The 20,349-nt window shown below is 33.3% G+C and overlaps 1 protein-coding gene across 2 annotated transcripts; it reads left to right on the top strand.

Annotated features, from left to right (window-relative positions):
- The first annotated feature begins 10,684 nt into the window (after nucleotides 1–10,684).
- On the top strand, nucleotides 10,685–17,017 carry LOC115978644 (zinc finger MYND domain-containing protein 15). Of its 2 annotated transcripts, XM_031100475.1 has the most exons (11): nucleotides 10,685–10,845; nucleotides 12,038–12,151; nucleotides 12,224–12,342; nucleotides 12,461–12,507; nucleotides 12,583–12,683; nucleotides 13,978–14,065; nucleotides 14,955–15,063; nucleotides 15,384–15,555; nucleotides 15,744–15,815; nucleotides 15,990–16,103; nucleotides 16,231–17,017. In XM_031100475.1, the coding sequence occupies exons 1-11, from the start codon at nucleotides 10,744–10,746 to the stop codon at nucleotides 16,321–16,323; spliced, it is 1,131 nt and encodes a 376-aa protein (XP_030956335.1). In that variant the 5' UTR covers nucleotides 10,685–10,743; the 3' UTR covers nucleotides 16,324–17,017. The 2 variants fall into 2 exon arrangements, with proteins under 2 accessions (XP_030956335.1, XP_030956336.1); XM_031100476.1 differs by lacking the exon at nucleotides 12,038–12,151 and having other exon boundaries at nucleotides 10,687–10,845.
- The last annotated feature ends 3,332 nt before the right edge of the window (nucleotides 17,018–20,349 follow it).

Raw genomic sequence — 20,349 nt, 5'->3', positions numbered from 1 at the left:
TGCATGGGCTTCATGCTAGTAGATATCAGGCCCACGCGGTGCTTTGCTTGCCTACAACGCCTTTGCCCGCAGGTAAACGGCACGAAACCATTAATTTTTTTTTTTTAATTTTTAATTTTCTTTTTGATAATTCCTAAGAGATTGGAAGGCTCAATGTAGTAGGCCTTAGAGCATCTGGATGTAAAATTTCTGCCATTTTGCACCAAAAAAAAAAAAAAAAAAATTCTATTTTATATACTCACTTTTACCAAACATTCATATCAGTTTGTTTATTTCACAATTTATTTTACTTAAATAATATTTTCCTCACTTTTTTTATTTTTATTTATCAACTCTCCATTTTTAACCCATCTGAAACTCTCTCTCTACATTCACATTGCTGCCTCTATAATGAAACTTGCCTTTCCCTCTTCCCCTCTTGATTGAAATCGCCTCTCCCTCTCTCCCTCAGAGTCGCAAGCAACGATTAATAATCAATGATCCACAAGCATCGATCCACGATCCACAAGCACCGTTCCAATTGACCCAAACACCAACCCACAGCCACAAGTTCACAGAAATGCTCTCTCTGTCTTTGTTGGTGTGTCCGTGTGTGGGTTTATTTGATTTTGGTTGATTTTGTGGTGTGTTCGTGTTGTGATGGTGGTGGTGGTAGACGGTGCTGGGTTGCGATGGTGGGTTTGTTTGTGGTGGTGGGTCTATGTGTGGTTGGCAGTGCTAAGTTGTGGTGGTCGGTTTGTTTGCGGTGGTTGGTCTGTGTGTCGTTGGCGGTGCTAAGTTATCAGTTGCAGAGATTATGGGTTGAAGAGAGAGTCAGGGGAAGAGAGAGAATGTGAAGGGTGAGAAAAAAAATTAAAATAATATATAGAAAGCTACAGTAACCATGCATATATGCACGGTTACTGTAGCACTTTTGGATATATACACACTTTTTGCAAGCACTGATGCAGGTGTTTTTTTGGTTAAAATGAGTAAAATTAACTCCTTTTTCTATTTTGCAATCTCTAATGCAATTGCTCTTAGGCCACCAAATATAAAAGACTCAAATATTAACCAATAAAAGTGTATCTTTATTTGTAAGAGTATTATCATTTGGTTTCTACAAATTATCCTATTTTACAGTCTTAAAAGTTACTTTATCTATTATACTATATCATTTTACAACACACCCAATGTCCCAAACTCTATTTTTTTTGCCATCTTATTTAAATATTATTATTATTATTTTTTTACTCTTTCTCTCTCTCTTTCTCTTCCTCTTCCTCTCTTTCTCCGTCTTTCCTATTACAACTAACAACCACAACTGATTAGCAACACCAAGAAAAACCTAACCACACCTACACTCATCAAACCCACCACCACCATCAATCACCACCTCCACCAATTACCGCCCATGGCCAAAACATCACCAAAACCCATTAGCAAGCAAACCTAACACCACCCTACCCACAGCCAAAACCCAGCATCGATCTTGCAACCAAAACCACGCCGATTCAGCAACCACCAGACACCACCATGGCAACACCCATCGGAACCCACCCAAAATCAAACCCCTTCCAAAAATCCAACCCAAACCCATCGAAACCTAGCTACAACCACATTTACCCAACCACCATGGCCACCTTTATCCAGAATCGAAACCCACACCACCACCACCGTTACCTAGCCACAGGCCCACAACCACGGGCCCACCTCGCCATTGCACCTCCACGACCAAAACCAACATGCCATCACAACCCATAACCCCACAACCCACCACATCGTCGCCATCAATTGACCTAAAACCCACTCCCACACAAATCAAAACCCCACACCCACACACCACCAAACCACAACATAGACCACCTCACAATTGAGATCAACCCACACCCATGCTTACCCGTGATTTTAAAAATCGGATCGGACTAGTTGGTCTAATCGGTGAATCGGGAAACGGATGCCAGTTCGGTCCCAAAAAAGGCCAAAAATAAGGTAAAAACCGCTCAAACTCGAGAAAAATCGGGAACCGGAGGCAAATTTGGTTTTGCCCTCGGTTCGGTTTTTAAAACCATGCGCTTACCTCTGCCGCTACCACCACTACACAAATTTCGGGTTTGAGAGAAAGGAAGGGGGTTTCGGGTTTGAGGAGAGGAGAGAGCAGAACAAGAACAAGAACAAGAATGAGAGAGAAGGGAAGGAAGACAGAGAGAAATGAAAGAAAGAGAGAAAAAAGTAATATATATATATATATATATATATAGAGAGAGAGAGAGAGAGAGAGAGAGAGAGAGAGAGAGAGAGAGAGAGAGAGAGAGAGAGAGAGAGATAAAATATAATAAAAAATTATAGAAGCTTACTACAGTACCATCATATATTGAGGATGGTATTGTAGCAAAATTGTAGAATTTTTTTACAATTGGAAGACCGGGTAATGAGCTTTTTTTGTGCTTTGATGCTAAAATATAACATATAGCATGCTGGGTACTGATGCTCTAAGAGTATTAATTAAGCTCCCATTAGTTAATGAGAAATGCTATGTACACAGCACTTTCACAACAGATCATAAGTTGCAGGTTGTTACAAATTTAATTAGTAGTTGTGCATCTAAACAAGCAAGTAGAATAGATTTTATATAAAAAATTATTATTTAATTGATATTTAAATATATAAAAGGCCTCTATTTAGTTCTCACTTTGGGCCCTAACACACATGGAGCTGACCCTATACAATAGAAGGGGGAATTTGAATTTTGAACATCTTAAAAAAAAGAAAAAGAAAAAAAAAAAAGAGCAGTTGAGCTACAACCTACGCACTCTTGACATGAATCCTTTAATTTTAGTATTAGTATTATTTAAATTTTTTTATTTTTTGCCAACAGTTCTTGAAATTAATCATAGAACCTTAATGTGGTTTTTGGTTTGTTTAACTGGTAAAGTCTATTGTCGTTGAACAAGAGCAGAGGATTGAATCATGCCTATACCAAAAATCAACTGATGTCTTAGTCTAATAATAAAAAACAATTATCATAAAGTTGACAATATAAATTAAAATTCAATCGTACCTATTAAAAAACATAGAACTTCAATGTTTAACGATCAAGAAAATGATAACTATGGTCAAACAAAGAAAAATAACTGTTTTGAGTGAGACTAACATTCCGTTATTATGACTCAAATTCATCCAAGTGAGTGTTTACATATATCTCATTTGAGATTCCTTGCAAATTTGTCTAGACTCAGGGTCGTAGCTACCTTTGGACTGGGGGGAATTTTTTTTTTTAAAAATATATTATTATATATATGTGTACTAATTTTAGTAATTTTGTTCTATAAAATTACATTTTTTTTCTCTAAAGCAAAATAATTTATTCTTTTAAGAGTAATGTTATACTCACAACTTTTTTACAAACTATTTTGGTAGCAAATTTTTATTGGTTCGCACATGAGCCTACCATTCACATTATTTATTTTACTTACTAGTAACGACATATAACATCAATAATTTATAAAAATAGTTTGTAGCGCTAGTATTTTCCTCATTTTAGTGACTATAAAAAAATTTATAAATCTAAAATTTAAAACAAAATATACAAGCCCAAAAAAAATAGCTCAACAACAAAAATTACAAATAGTAAAACTAGAAATATAAAAAATTAAGCTCGATTAACCAATTTTATTTAAAATAAACAACCCTGCCCTTTAAAAAATTCTAAACAAAAATAATTTTGTTCTTACCAACACACCAAAAAAAAAAAAAAAACTCAGCAGCTAAGTAGTAGTAGAGTCAAAGGTTGAAACTGCTGCACATAGCCAACAGTAAAGCCACCCCCCTTAACTCAAATTTCTGGCTCAGTCCCTATCTAGACCCCTTCAGTTCAGATTTCCCATAAAATATGGAGTGAATAGGTCTTATCTAGGTAGAGTAGTCATAGTTAGTCATTTCCTTCGTTTTGCACCATAAAAAAGAAAAAAGAAGAAGAAGAAGAAGAAACTTTTTGGTTTTAGATCATTAGACTCGGAGCATTCATTCTAATCAACAAACTAGCATTACAACAACAACACACACACACACACACACAAAATGCTATACTCCATTAAAACCCATTAGCTTAACAAATTGCTTCAAAAAGAAATGAATCTATGAACAGTACCTCAATATACTTTCTGAGATATTTTTCATCAACACATCAAATAAAAATATTTTTTTTATGCTCTCCAGTCCTTTGGCAACAAGAACCTTGTTGTTAAGTTATGGTTTTTCACATAACATTTATGTTGGCTTATTCCATGACAAAAAGTGTTGTAATTGCATTAATTTATTTCATTGTATTTTGTGGGATTTTATTGTATTGAGTTTAGTATTAAATCGGTGAAGATTGCTCAAGAAGTTGATCTTGCGGCTCGGCTCATGAGTGGTGCAACCCGTGAAAGTCTCATGAGAATCACATGCTAGAAGTTGAAGAGTCAAGTGTCAGCCTGTATTTCACGAGTCACTTCGCGACTTGGGCCAAGTCGCAAGTGACCCGTGAAACTCTCTGCCTAGAAGATTTTAAGTGTGACTTTTATACCCATCACCGATATTATATATACCCTTATTACCCAAAAAAGTGAAATGAGGCTATTTAGAGAAAAACCATAGAGAGGTTTCTATAATACACCCACCTTTTAAAGAAAGAGCTATTCATCTTTTAGTGAGAAATCATTGTAGTCTCTTATTCTTCCCTCTCTTATTGTTATACCTTGACAGGAGATTTGTATCCAAATACAAATCACACCTATTCAGAGTGTAGAGAGTGTTTTGGAGTTTGGGAAGCATTTGAGATTTGCCAAAAGAAGTCGGTGAGGCTTGGCGAATGCAATCAGGTGGTATTGTGGGAACTGGATAACTAGTGAATACAAGACTCCGAGAAGTCCATTGGTACCTGGAGCTTGGAGGGCTCAAGTACTTTGGATAGATTAGGCTTGGAGGGTCTTTTTGATATCCTTGTACTCTAACTTATTCACTAGTGGATCGATTTCGACTTGGATGGTTGGTGTTATCTTGTGTTTGCATCTTTCTTCTCTTACTCTTTAAGTTTTGTATTTATTGTTTGTTGCTTGTGGTTATGGCTTAGAGAGTAGTTCTAGTTATTGCGCATCTTTACTCTTATTCTACACTTAGATAAGTTAGAGTAAAAATAATTAAGTCGTGTTTTTAAAATTGGGAGTCTAAACAAGCTATAGTGTTTTACACTACTCGAGTTTTCACTTGTCATGAGATCAATGAGGTTTGTCACAAATCAAAGAGAAGTTGATTACATGGTCCTTCCGCGATGAGTAGTTGCCTTGTCATGAGATTGATGAGTTTCGTCACAGATTTGATGAAGTTCTTAGAGTTGGGACATAGATTGATGGAGCTCAAAGTTAGGATGCAAATTAGAGCAGAGCTAAAACACAAATGTTTGATTTGGGTTGGTGGTTAGGTGTGATGGAAGAAAAAGAGCCACGCTAGGACCCAAGGGGTTGGTGGCTAAAACTAAAATGTTTAATAAAAAGTAGCATGCTTACATTTTTAGGGTTTGGCTTTCCTACGATACTTTTGTGCATTGGAAGCATTACAAGACTGACATGAGTCCTACAATAACCATGAGTTAGTCCTGTGCCCTGTATAATTAGTACTCTATAACCAATGTTCGCTTCTCTCGTGTAATAGTAAGTTCTTCTCATTAAATTTATATAAATTTATAGTGAGATTTATTATTTATGTACAAAGATGGATTTTTGTTTTGAAATATTGAATAATTTTCCTTGGTTGACGTCATAACAATTGGCTTTTCACAAAAGTTGGGACTTGTTGGAACCATGCTATGGGCCACTCTATTTCCATTTCTAGACACGTGCATGCATTACCTCCCAGTTTCCGTAGAATTATGGATGTGTTTGATCCCATCCCACACTCTAAGGATTTGGTTATGTCATATGTGGGCTCAAAAAAGTGTCACTGCCTCCCCTTCCAAAGTTCCAATTGAATATCTTGCACCTTGTTCTAACGCTAGAGCTTCAGAGTTCAAACCTTTTATTATTTGAAAATGAAGTTGTTGTGGGTTTTAATTAGTAAATTTTATTGTTATTGAATAAGATCTTGCCTATACCAAAAAATTAGTTGATGACTAATGCCATATAATCAAATTTATGGTTTCTATTAAAAAAAGAAGGAAAATCTGACTTTGCTCATTCGATTTCCCTTCCTTAATTGCTTCTTTAATATTTATTTTTTATAATTTGATAATTGGAGAAGGAGAGTTTGAATCCTATATTTTTGTTAGAAATATTAGAGGTACCAACTAATTGAAGTACAAATACAAAACTCATAGTACAACTTAATATTTTATATGATGGTATCATATAAAATAATGAAGACTCCCTCATATAACTATAAGTACTATTATTACTTCGGACACAACAGGTATCCATGATATCCTCTACTTTCCTACCCATTTATTGTGGCTTCACATTATTTACTTCTTCTTTTCTTCCTTATAAATTGGCAGATCATGAGATGAGTTCTCCAGTAAATTTGACAATTTATATTATATTATATTATATATATATATATATATTTTTTTTTTTTTTCACAAACTTCATTTCACAATCATTTAATGTTGGACTGTTAATTTTAACTGCAGTGGCGAGTGACATAAAGTATAGAAATCAAACTTTGGAAAATAAAAAAGAGAACAGGATATAGTAATTCAAATTTGATTAAAAGCATTGTATCTTAATTGATACATTTTTATACATAAAGTGTTTGAAGATTTAGAGGGGAAAGAAATGCACAGTAAAATTAGTAGCATATTATAACTATCTAAAACAAATCAACACCAAAATGGTGAAACTCTAAACCTCCATTCTTGATGTGGATAACCACTATTGTGCTGTAATGTCATCTACAACTTTGTTATTCCATGAGGACAATTTTAAGTTCTAAAAACGTAGTCCACCTCTGAATTTCATCATACTTTATATTGAAGTCATATACCTGAATATTTTAACCTAAATTTAGTTGAGGTTTAGGAGAAATCGAAGTATTATTCGACAATAATTTTAGTAATACCTTTTCATGGTTTGATACTCATCTAAAGACACTTTTTAACGATAGTGATATATTCTTAAACCTTAAAACATAATTGACGTAAAAAAAAAAAAAAAAAAACTTACAATTAAGGGATGCACGATTGATTGATGTAGCTGACTGAGTAGAACGTCTTTATTGCATTAATATGCTTAAATGCTTAATATTAATGCATTATATAGAACACCCTAATAACTTTTGTTTATGTTTCCAAATCTTCTAAAAAGTAACATTTGTATACAAAATAGCTACACTACATAGTATTCGAATGTATTAATTAAGAAAATGGTTGACTTTATTAATCATGAAAAGCAAAGCTAAACAAAACATAAACAAGGAGAGGTCTAAAATCTAAATAAAATAACAACCAATTTCACTTTAGTCAAACAAAATCTCAATTTGGGGTATATCAAGACCCCACAATTTTAATTTATATTTGCGCCGTTCACCTTTTCATGATTATCAAAAGACCATTTTGATAATAAATGTGGGGTCGTAATTTACAATTCGGGTTTATAAATATTATTTTCCATTACTTGGTTGTTGGGCATGGTTGATATATATGTGTGTAATGTGTTCATCAATAACATTCATATGAATCACATTATGGCCGACCAATTGAACTTAACTGTATAGATCAGATCCGATCATGAATTGAAGGTTCAATGAGAATCCTAGACCCCCCACAAAGCTAAAATAAAACATCAAAATCATCTTTCTTTTTTCAATGACTTTAAAAGGTTTTTTAAAAAGGAGCAACGACCGTTTGATGATCCCCCTTTCTTTTTCTTGCAAGATATGGCATCTCCTTTTACAAAATTGAGTGTGATTTGGAGCATCTTTTTCTTGCTGTTTATTGTACTAGCAAGATGAACAGGAGCTTTGAGTCTCTCTTTACCAGACAGGTAATCAGAACATTTTCCAAATTTTCAAACACTACCCACTTCAAGACTTGAGGATATTTTGAAGGTACAACTAAGGATATGCTATAATATTATGGGGAATAATAATATTGGTTAAGATTATGAACAAAATGATGGCTTTAAAGTTTAATGGCCTTGAAAGATGATACTGGTTTATTATATTCTATTTGATTAATGTCAAGGACACGACTATTACACAATATTTTTTATAATTTGAAAAAGTAATAAGTTGTGATTAGAATAATATTTATATACCAATCAGAACAACTAATGTTAATAATTGTGAAATTTCTTGTAAGGTTTTATTAGCGAATACCTTTAGGACATTCATTAATAAACCATTTAAAGCAATTGTTTAATAAAAAAATGTAAAAGTTTTCAAAAATTGATAATTAATGTATTCCATTTTTTATTTTTTTATGCTTAAACTTATAATTATGTTTAGAGTCATGATTATATTTGACCCTATATTCTAACATGTGGTGGAGTTGCATTGGTTGAAAACTCGAAATGATAATTTAGGCATAGCAGCACAACACATTGACCTATTTAACTGATGCATGTACCCACAAATGAAGCTCATTATGGCATGCATCTTATGCATGCATTTGCTGAGGTCGCTATACTTAACACATGAATGTTAGGTTAGGTTTGATTATTGAAAAAGTGGTAAAACTCAGCGTAAAAATCTTGCGACAGGAACTCTAGACCTAACTCTGATCATGGTCATCATTTTCTACCATCCTCTCAACAATAAAAGGAAAGCATCCGAAAGATTGGGTTCTGTGCATACCCAGTCACCTTCCATTTTTAAGGTTGCCATGAAAAAGACTTGTATTGAAATTGAGAGTGTATCCTCTAACCAAACAGACTACTACTTGTGAGTCTTGGAAAAACTACTTTAATTTTAATGTCCTTTAAGGTTTACATGAAATTAATTACACTCTTAAAAGGCTCAATTCTCAAATAATATTACTGGTTTATACACCAAAAAACACAACCAAGAAGAAATACTTTCCCCCCTAAGAAGAATTGTGTTATTGGACACTTTATATTTATCCAATATTTAATAAAGAATTAAGAAAAATTACACCAATTTCAACAAAATTTATAGAATGATTATCTCTTACTTGAGTTTTGTGATAAGCATTACAGAATTGATGCAATATCCATATCCATTTTTCCCTTGATTTATTATATTTTTTGTGGATCTCACCTTTTGTTAAGTGACATTTCTAATTTGTCCTTGATTTATCATTAAAATCACTACTTTACCCCTTAAGTTACTTAATTTATCAACAATAAAAGATGCTTAATCAAATAACTCAATGGTTAAATAGAAAATCCCATGAAACTTTTGCTCAAGTGGAATTTTTGGGGAGCTCCTCAGCAACTTCCATCCTATATACTTTGTGAAGCTCGAAGCATAGCTGACTTGAACATACTCATGGTACAACCATAGAAGTTTGAAGTAGAGTCATTGGGATTGTCCGAGCTAGGATCAACATTTCCTCGGGTTGAATTCTCAATGTAAAGTTAATTGTTCAATCCACGTTTATTGTTGTCACCTATTGACAACCACTCAACATTAAATACTAAATGATTGATCTGAACAGTGAGAAAGGTAGGATTAGACCTATAGCCATCCTTTCATCTTGGCAGTGTTGGGGAGATTGGATTGGAACCAACTCTCAATCCCCTAAATTTGAGGGTAAGAGCTTAAAACCCACCTATAATAACCCATCGGGCCCATCCACACCAGACTTGAAAGAGAACACTTTCTAAGAAGACAGTCAATAGTTGAGCTTCAGACTTGAGAAGTACCAATAGCCTTTTAGTAAATAGGGTGTGAAATATGAGTGATTTGACTATATTATAATGAGATTGTTGTTTTCAAGTTATATACGTAGTTCTCTTGTTGATGAACAAAAATGGGTAGATTTTTTTTTTTTTTAGGTTTTCTTATCACATGCCAAATTTATTGTGTTGAGTAAATTTTTACCCACTATAATGCTTATGTAAAATTTAAAGATACTATCATTTATACAAATTTTGAAAAAAATTTCCTTCTCTATATGTGAAGGGGGGATAATTTTTCCTGAAAAAAATAAGACTTATTTGGTACTATTGTTTAAATAATATTTTTTAGTGTTTAAACACTATAACACGTATTTTCACTGTGCTTTTTAACTCACGCGTATTTCCACAATACTTAATAAATAACGTTACTAAAAATTTCTTATTAAATGGGCCCATATTTTTTATCATAATGTTTTTCAGTTTAGAAGAGTTTGATATATCTAATCTTTTTTTTTTTTAAGGCAAGTTTGACATTAGCCCTAATTTTTTTTTTTTTTTTTTGATGATTCAATAATATAACAGAGGTAGGCGATTTATATCTAGATATCTCAAATAGAAACACCAAGAGGTGCAAGTTGGAGCACATTATAGTTTTCTATATTTTTTTTCTTTTGGGTCATTCACCTTTAGACCTTTTCATTTTTTTGGGCCTCAATTCTATTCCCTAAAACGTCTAAATGGGCTGGGCTATATTTTTGAGCTAGATGAATATAGATTGAATTTGGGCCTTAAGTTGTCCATCTGGGCACTGTTCCATTTAAGCCAATTAACAGAATAAGGAAGCCCATAAAAAAAAAAAAAAAAAACAGAACAAGGAAGCGACAAAGCTGTGAAGGTAGTGACCCAAGAAGAGGAACCAACAACAGCAACAATGGAGTGCGCCGGAAAAGGCAGGGGAACTCGCTGTTTGGGCCCACCCAGAAAACGCTGTCACCGTTGCGGAGCCGTTGCTTATTGCTCAGCCTCTCACCAGGTATAAGTTTATAAGTTTATTTATTTATTTATTTTTTTAACTTTAGATTTTATATGTGCCTTTGTAATCATAACCTTGGTCCGAATTTGATTGTTCTAAAGAACACCCAATTTGGATATGGTGTTGTACTGTAGCATCCTAGTTCTTACTTTTGTTTGTGTTAAGTGTTTTTGACCATTTGGGGAACCAAGTCATGTGTAAGGACTTTAATGAATTCAACATAGTATTAATGTGTACAACAACAATTGGGTTTGTCTTAGTTTGAACAGAATTGGTGTGTGCTTGCCAGCTTGGAAAAAAGAAAACTTGGCTTCTAATTGTCATTTGAATTAGTTCATGCCCACAAAAGAAGTTAGTTCAAATTACATGCGGTATAACTCTTTGTTAATGTTGCAGAGTTCATTGGCCACAAATGATTATTATTGCAATTTGCGGTTAATTAGCTTACGCCCGTAACAGAATTATATTGATGTGTATTTGTAAGGCTTGTGAAAAATGTAGTTCTTGATGACTATAGACTAGTGTCTCAACTAGGCCTTTCAAAACAAGTCTTGTCGAATTTAGGTCATTTTTTGTGGAATTTTGGTAATTCTCATGATTTAATTCTCTTGGCTTATTTTCCTACGAGGTTTGGAATGTGAGACTGAGACAGCTGGTTGAGACACTTATGCTGTTTATTGAGTGCTTATTACATATATCAATTTGTTAACCATGGGATTAAAATTTTCTATGATTCATCTACACAAAAGATACAATCAATGATGTTGAGAGCCTAAAAGGAAATCAACTATATTAAATGTTGCCTACATTTCTCACTGCTGAGTCTAGATTTTATCGGGGGTGAAAGGTTACTTCGGTATTAGTTCATCCATGAATGTAATTTAATTGCAGCATTAACATCTTTGGAGATAGAGATTATTCATAGTACAAGATTATGCATATGTATTCAATGACTGCCCTGAAGTGCCCAGAAGCTGCTGTCAGTACTTCTCGTTGTTTTTTTTTTTTTTACGGGACATGTTATTGTTTCTTTCCACCACTGTTCAATGATCTTTACTTGGGCTAATATCCAGCATTTTACCTTACAAATCTATCATATGGCTGTCATGTTTTTTGTGTGTGTGTGTGCGCGCGTGTTAAAGCCCCTTTTTTTTCCTTTGGCTGAAAGCTATCATTCAACTTTTGCCTTTAGATTTTGCACTGGAGTGAACACAAAGAAGAGTGCAAAAGATTAGCACAACAAATGAAAAGTGTTGATGTCTTGAATGACTTTCCTTTCATGTTTTCTCAAGAAGCTACACTTATGGTAATTACCTTATACTGTCTACATGATATTTTTTTTTGACATTATAGATATAATTCTGGTCAAATCTGTTAGGTCCATGAAAAGAAAGAGACTAGGTGTTCATTCTTGAGCAAAAGGGGCGTCCATCAAGTGGGAATGTGGCTGTATGAATGTTGTTGTGGCTCATCAGTTACTTCCTCTGACTGTTTTAGGTAATTATCTTTTTAAATCTTTTCTATCTATATGGTGCACAAAGGATTTTCTCTGTTATGATGTCATACATGTTTTCTTAATTTTGGTCAGCTATATTTTTTTCCTTCTTATTGGCAGGTCAAATGATGGTTGGCACCTTCCAAGAATCTTATGCCCATGTAATGGTATTATCTTTTGCTTGTGGCTCATTGTTTTGGAGTAGAAGTTGATGTTTTTGAATTCACAATATAAACATGCAGAGCCTGTAGCTCCAATACCAAAGCAGTTAAGTAGTTGGAAGGACTACTATGAGTGGAGGTGCATTCCACTTCATTCACCTGTGGCTTTGCTTCTTCACTGGGTATGTATGTTGTGTTTAAGTTGTTAGTTGAGAGTTGGAATTTATGAACTACTTCTTATTACTTTTAAAATATTAATCTACAATATTTCTTATGTGGCCAAGATTGAGGCATGTAGGAAGAATCAACACCTTAGCATTTTAGCTACAATCTCCTTTTCTGGAATGCATATTTTGTGAGGCTGCTTATGGTTACTATGATTCTTTTTGGAATATGATTTTTAAAATCTGTGTGGTTGGATTCTTAAAAAAAAAAAAAAAACTATGTGGTTGTATTGGTAGCAGCTTCCCATTTATATTTCAATCCACAATTATGTGAATGGTGTTTTGGCTTCTGCTTTTACTAAGAAGTTGATAATTTGAAAGGTATTTGGAAAGTCAAAGCTCCTAGGCATGTTTTGTTCTTTGTTTGGATTGTAGTAGCTTGGAATAGGGTTCTTACGGGTGATAATTTGAGACTTAGGGTGTGTTTGGATACTGCTTATTTTGCTGAAACTGAAGAATTATTGCTGAAAATACTGTAGATAAAGGTAAAAGTTAGTTGAAATAGTACAGTGAGGCCGATGAATAGTTCCAAAAAGTGCAGTGAGGCACATGAATAGTAGCAAAAATAAGCTGAATTGTGAAATAATTTTAATTTTTAAATTTAACCCAAACGCACACTTAGGGGCTTTGATTTTGTTGACCGGTGTATTATGTGCCGTTGTTGTGGGGAGATAATAGATCACTTACTACTTCATTGTGAGATGGCTTGTCGATTGTGGAATTTTGTTTTCAAATCTTTTGGGATTTCATGGGTCTTACCTAGTATGGTCTAAATTTTCTCTTTGGTTGGTGGAATTGGTTGGGAAACATTCCTCAAAAATCTAGAACTTAGTACCATTGTGTCTATTGTGGTGTATTTGGAGGGAGCGTAATCAGCGAATCTTTGAGGACTTAGATAGTTCTGGAGATCAGCTACTTTGTTCTTTTAGTGGATCTTAGTTTGACTGGTCTCAGGCTTGGAGACTCACTTCTAGTGATTCTCTCCCCTATTTCCTAAACTCTCTTCTCCTTTGTAATTAATTTTCTGTTTTGTTTTCTTTCTCGCTGTATTTTTTGTTTGCTTTGTGCTTTTCATGCATAAAGTAGCTTCTTGAATATACATCTTTCTTACTTATCAAAAAAAAAAAAAAAAACTAAGAAGTTGAATTCAAATCCAACACTTATTTATGAATCCAGATGCAGCTTACTGTTAATTCTTGGATATTGTGATTTTAATCAGAAGAATAATGATTTTTTTCCCCATTAATTTCAGCCATTTATGATATATCAAGCCACTCAAGTTGCTGGTCTTGGAAGTTCAACTTCTGAAATCAGGGACAAACTGTGCGTGCACTATCTTGGTATGTTGTTGCAGTTCAATTATTTACTCTGCAAGCAGTAAATTTAATGTTTGATGTCTCTTTTGAACTGTTTTTCTAGTATTATGGTTCTATGCTAATGGATGTGTCTTAGGCCAATTCCTTTCCCTTAATATCTTTCTTTTTCTGTAAATTATTTAGAGAAATCCACAGAAAGTAAATATGTTTTCTGAAGTTCATGCTTCACATTTGTTCCTTAAGTCACATAGCAGGCCTTGACATTGTGAATAGTTATGGACCTAGCCAGTGGGTCTTCTTGGAACTTGATTTGGAGGATGAGTTTTAGAATGAGTAGCATCAATGGATATTTTATGACTGTCCTAGTTTATAAGGTAATTTTTATAATATTTTAGTCCATCCTCTAGCCTGTATTATAGGAGTTGAGCTTTGTGCCCAGCCTCCCTACAACTGCTACAAGTCTCACGGTAACAAGTGAGACTGATAGCTGTTGGCCTTTTTAACTATGTTTGTTAAAGCTAATGCTGACTACATGGTTTGTCAGGGTATGCAATGTAGAAACATGGTTTTTTGATAATCATGCCGCTTTATCGTTTACCCTGGAGCCCATTCATCTAGGCAATTGGCTATTATCTTTTACTTGTAAAATAAAAAGATTGTTTTGAATGTAGTGTAGTATGAAGTGAATGTATATTGCTGTATTATCTACTGGCACTTGAGTCGGGGTGAAAATGCTTGTACACAAGTATTATAAAATGATGTTCATCCTATATTAAGCTTAATTTCTACAAAGTGCTGGTGTTGCGTCTAGGTAATATCAGAAATAGTTTTATGTGCCTTTTTAGTAATGATAAGTTTGTTGATCGTCCATATAATATCACCAATGTATTACTGAAGCTTTTGTTATTGACAGGGCCTGAGAAAGAGCTTTTGCAACTTGCTGTGTTTGCAGAGTTGCATGCACTTTTCCCTGGTGTGCATGTGCATATAGAGCTCATTGGGCCTGCAATTCCACAACATAGGTCAGTTAGTGCACTTCATAATGGATGTATTATAAGGATTTATTTAGTTGAGCAGTTTTTATTAGAACTTAATTCGCCAATGAGCTCTAGGTGGAGAGTGAGGTTGTGGGGTTCAAGAATCATTGGGTGTATGTGTAACTTAAAATAAAAGAGCAAAAAAAGGACTTTATTCCATGAAGATATATTTAGTTAGCAGCAAAAGTGTTTCTTTCTGTTGTAACCATCATGATACCTAAGACATTACTTAGAAATATTATGATACTGAAAACATTATTGCTGACAAATATTTTTATTTTATTTTCCTGCATTGGGATAAGTAGGGATGGTGAGAGGATTGATCTTGGAAATTATGCTCATTGCCTTGAGACAGATTGCATTTGTAAATCTGCAAGGGAGAATTTGAGCTGGGATGTACAGACCGGAAGAACTTCAAAAGTGACATTGCAGCTTCGAAGAGGGTTATATCATGACTGCTATCATGAAATAGCAAAGGTTTCTTTCTTTATTGCTGTTGTTATAGACAGACACCCATACACACACACACACACACGCATGCACACAAACTTATTTTAAAATATATATTTTGCACTTAAGTTGTCTTTCCAAAACCTGTCACCTAGGTAGGTTAGTTGCTTAATACTCCTTTTGGCAGTAATTCCTGACTTCTGGTACATGAACAGGATTTCTCTCCTCATTTGGTGATTGCTCCAAATGCCGGCATTGCTGCTTATTCGAGTTGGTTGCCAACAATTGTATGTGTTTTGATACTCTTAACATCTCACTCTCATAGTGTACATTTGTGTTTACTTGTCACAGAAAAAGAAGCTTTTACCATTACAAGCAAACAAAGAGCAGAAAGTGCCTGTAATTTTTTTTTTTAAATTTTTTAATGTTAGTTCTTTTGTTTTCTTGGATGAGCGTTTCAGGAGCTAATAAAGGAGACAAATGTCCCAGCAGTTTTTTCTGATTACTGTGAAGAAGCTTGTCATCTTGGAGCTTGTTGCATAAGCACTTTAACTGGCCATCCTCTCACATTTCCTGTGTGTTCACATTGCTTTATTGTTTCTTTGTGTTATTTTTCTCTAAGCTACTGTTCTATTGTGTTCAGAAGCTTTGAATTGTTATGCTTAATTTAATCAGATCCCAAAATTTGCCACTGCCTTGTAGATACAATTAAATCCATTCAGGCAGCCAATGGTGGTTGAAGACAGTGCTCTATTTCTTCCTTGCTACAGTAATTGCTTCCTCTTTGGGATGTGACATGGTCTTCAAGGTCAACTTGAGTACTGTTTATTGACTTCTTAAGATGGATTTCTGAACTTGTCATAGAACTTGAGTACTATTGTTCAATTGGGTTATCAACGCATATAAGGCATGTTTACTGATGAAGCAGTCTTGAGGTTTCCAAGGTGATTATGAAGGTTTGTTGCAAGACATCACCATGTGCGTGCCTTATTCTGGTGAACAAGATCAAGTGGCTTGATGGAATGTTTAGTGTATTCAACTCAGGATTTACCTAAAAAAGAAAGAGAAAGATCCTAGGGAGATCTAGAAGTTTCTTGGCTCTCAAGATGATGCCAGTGGTTCTTTAGCTCTTCTTTACATTATTCACAGAGACAGAAGCTATATTCTATTGCATTACAAGTTTGTTGGTTCAGTGAAGCATTTGCCAACTGAGGTCGCTGCAAGTTTTTGACAGATCAAACCCGTTCAAACTTCTTTTCCGCTTCTCCTTTCTCTCTTTTATGCTATACCAAGAGTTTTTCTAACCCATCACGATGCTCTCGATGACCTTTTGACAAGAACATTAGAATTTCATATTTATCTGCCTTGTGGAATGTATTTATTTACTTGTGTTAATGAACTTGCAAATGTTAGATATACTAACTGAGACCTACATTTCAGAGTTTATTACTCCTAAAGATGGATAGTGAATATCTTCTCATTTTTGATATGTCTAGCTGGACCAAGTAGCAAAGTTATTGAAGGTTAATGGGGCCTTGCATGCATCATCCCTCTTACATGAAAGTAAATCTCACATGATATTGCATGCAACATTCCTCTTACATGAAAGTAAATTTCATGCGATATCCCTCTCACATGAGATTGGACCTCATAACTGAAAGGGATGTTGCATGCAGGAAATAATATATACATTGGAAGAGGGACACAGGACACTATAGTCTCCATCCGATGGAGGTGCACTACAGTCACCAATCACCATGAGTGGGATGAGTTGGTAGCAACTATAAAAAGTGACACTATAAGATGCTTTTGCAATGAAATCATGTTTAGCAAATACTTAATTCAAGTAGTCCAAATTCTGAAAAAACTAGTTGATCAAGCCAAAGGTCACTTTGAGCCTTTTCTATATAGTTATTGCTACTTCCTATGCGTGAATCAGTAATCTAAAGATTCTAAACTAATATTATGGCAATTTTTATTTAATTTTTCAAATTTGTAATACTTTATCATGTCAGTTTCAAGCAATGATCCATTTGTAGTGGACAGATCATGTAGTGAGTTTTAGTGAAGTGAGAGCAAGCCTCATCCTTTTTTTTTTTTAATGATGTGAAGATATAAAACTGAAATAATATCTACTTTTCATCGGTGCAAAATTATTTGCAACCGTTTTTTTTAGTTATAAATAAATAAATGAATTTTTTTTTTTGGTATTTACTTTAGATTTCTTATTCAACCTCCAGAGAGATTTTATCAGTTGAATTAACTAGAACCCACACCAAATTTTAGATTCTTGATAGTATAAATAGTAATAATAATTGTAGGAATAAAGGGCCCAGAAATGGGTACTGGGTTGTAGGCCATGCCAGAGAACGTTAAAACATCCGAGGATAGATAGACAATAGTGAAGCCATACAAGATAATATTCCGTGAAAGAAGTTTGGTCATGAGGGGTTGGGATTGTAAGCCGAGGAGAAGTACCTCCTTGGCTAAGCAGAGTAGAGGTCAGAGGTCCGACTTTTTGTCAAGAATAAGGCACCAGACAATCACACTAGTAAGGATAGACATCAAAAGGGGATAAGACAAAGGAAAGCTGAGAAATATTTAGGAGAAAGCTATTACTACTGCATTGAATGCTTTGCAGCTAATTCTTTGGCTTTATTAATGTGAAGGTGATACCTGAACAGTAAATTTCAGCCTTACAGCTACCCACAAAGATTTCAGGAAAGTGTTGATGGGACAAGGATCAAAACCAGCAATTTGATCTACACGAGGAGGGCTGAGATAAAGTAAAGAAGTGGAATACAAAGAAGAAAAACCCCATTACAAAGAAAAAGGAGATTAGATAATTTGAAAAGGGGCCTGTTCACTGAAGAACTATAATTGTGCTTAAGTTCAAAAGAAATATATAAGAACTGCCTTGCTCGAACTTTGCCAAGCAAGATTTTCCTTGCATAAAATTGTTTATTCTTACCTTCTAGTATTGTTTAACCTACTGTGATTGTTGTCCAACTCATAGGAGCCCAGTTTCTAGCCCACTCTCTATAAATTCATTGTTTTGGACTCTTTAGACCCTTGTCCTTTTCATTTTTGGGCTTGGGAAGCAAAACCTACTCTTACAATAACTTATAATATACTCCAGTTAAAAAAAAGAAAGAAAGAAAGAATGAATGCTTGTATGAAATTCATATAGGCTTTTCTAATATATAAAAGAAAAAAAAAAAAAAAAGAGAACCAACTTTTTCGGTGCGTTAAATATACTTTATGCATTAAAAAAAAAAAAAATACTACATTTGGCTCTTCAATCCAACATTGGATTTTTTTCACCTATCTACAAAAAATTAAGAGGTCAAACTATCATTTGGTACATTAAACCATGTGCTAAATTTATTATTTTTTCGTTCGTAAACTATAAACCATGTGCTAAATTTATTATTAATATATATTTTTTGTTATCATCGTTCGTAAACTATTGTTCATATTAAATGATTCAATTATACACTTCACTTACCATTGAAATTGAATGCCACAATTGTTTCGAACAAACTGATAAAAAAAAAGAAAAAAGTCACAATCGTACAACTTTTGTTTCAATTGAAATCTTTTGACCTTGCATTAATAACAACAATAATTAATTACAAATTGTGGTGTCAAGATAATATAGAATTTCTTTAATCAATATTAAATAATTGATAGTTCAACTTTGATAATAACCAAAAAAAAAAAAAAAAAACTAATTTTTTTTTACACATGTTTCGAGAACCAAATTCATCATAAGTTGTCCAAAATTAATACTAAAAATTTAAAAAAAAAACATTATTCTAAATAAGATTATGTCAACATTTATGCTTTTCTCTTCGGAATAGTGAAATTTTTCTATAAAAGTTTTAGTTAAAATAAATATATGGTTTGTTGTGGGCTCTAGTTATCTTAATTGTTAAAGTCTTTCAATCTTTGCTTACATTAAGAAAAAAATTATAGTATTACATTAATAATATAATAAATAATTAAAATTTTGAATTAGTTTTTGTTTTTTATTTAGAAAGTTGACATGTAAATTTGTAAGACTTGTATAATAGAATTTATAATGTCCTTAACATTATTATAATTTTTTTTTTGAGAGAGTTTCAACATTATTATAAATTAAATGATACATATATATAAATTTAGGTGCAATTTCTTAAGTGTAGCACATTACACAAACATTAGATTTTTCAATTAAATTAAAACACATAATTAATTTGAATTCTTTTTGAAAAAAGATAATATTAATTATATTGTATTGGTCCATAAACGAGTTTAGAGGAATCTTTTACAATCCATTAGGTGGTGGTTCACAAAACCATTAGCTTATATTACTTAAACAAGTTACATTACTCATAAAATAGGTAATGTGATTAAAATTATATGAAAATGATTTTGTGAACTTTTTTTTTTTTTTTCGTTTTTAATACATATATATGCTTGCAATTAATTGAAAATTTTAATATGTTACATATAATTGTTTTTTTTTTTTGAATTAAAAGTCACGAATCTTTTTTCTTGACATTATTAGTTTATTATTTTTTAAAAGATAAGATAAAATTCAATCTATAATATCGTCTCCGAATGATTATTCTTTATCATTTTTACCCAAAAAAGATTATTCTTTATCATTCAATTAAAACACAATCAATTTTTCGTGTAAAGAATATCCAACCTCTTATTTAAAGACAATAAACTTCACTAGTTGAGTTGGATCACAGTGCTTAAATAGTTTTTTTTTTTTTTTTTTTTTTTTTTGAGCAACTTAAATAGTTACCATATTGGAAGAATTAATGATGG

The sequence above is a fragment of the Quercus lobata genome, chromosome 3 (genome assembly GCF_001633185.2).
Source record: "Quercus lobata isolate SW786 chromosome 3, ValleyOak3.0 Primary Assembly, whole genome shotgun sequence".
Lineage (NCBI taxonomy): Eukaryota > Viridiplantae > Streptophyta > Magnoliopsida > Fagales > Fagaceae > Quercus > Quercus lobata.
Note: the sequence above shows the minus strand (reverse complement) of the source record. Positions and strands in the feature narration are given on the sequence as shown.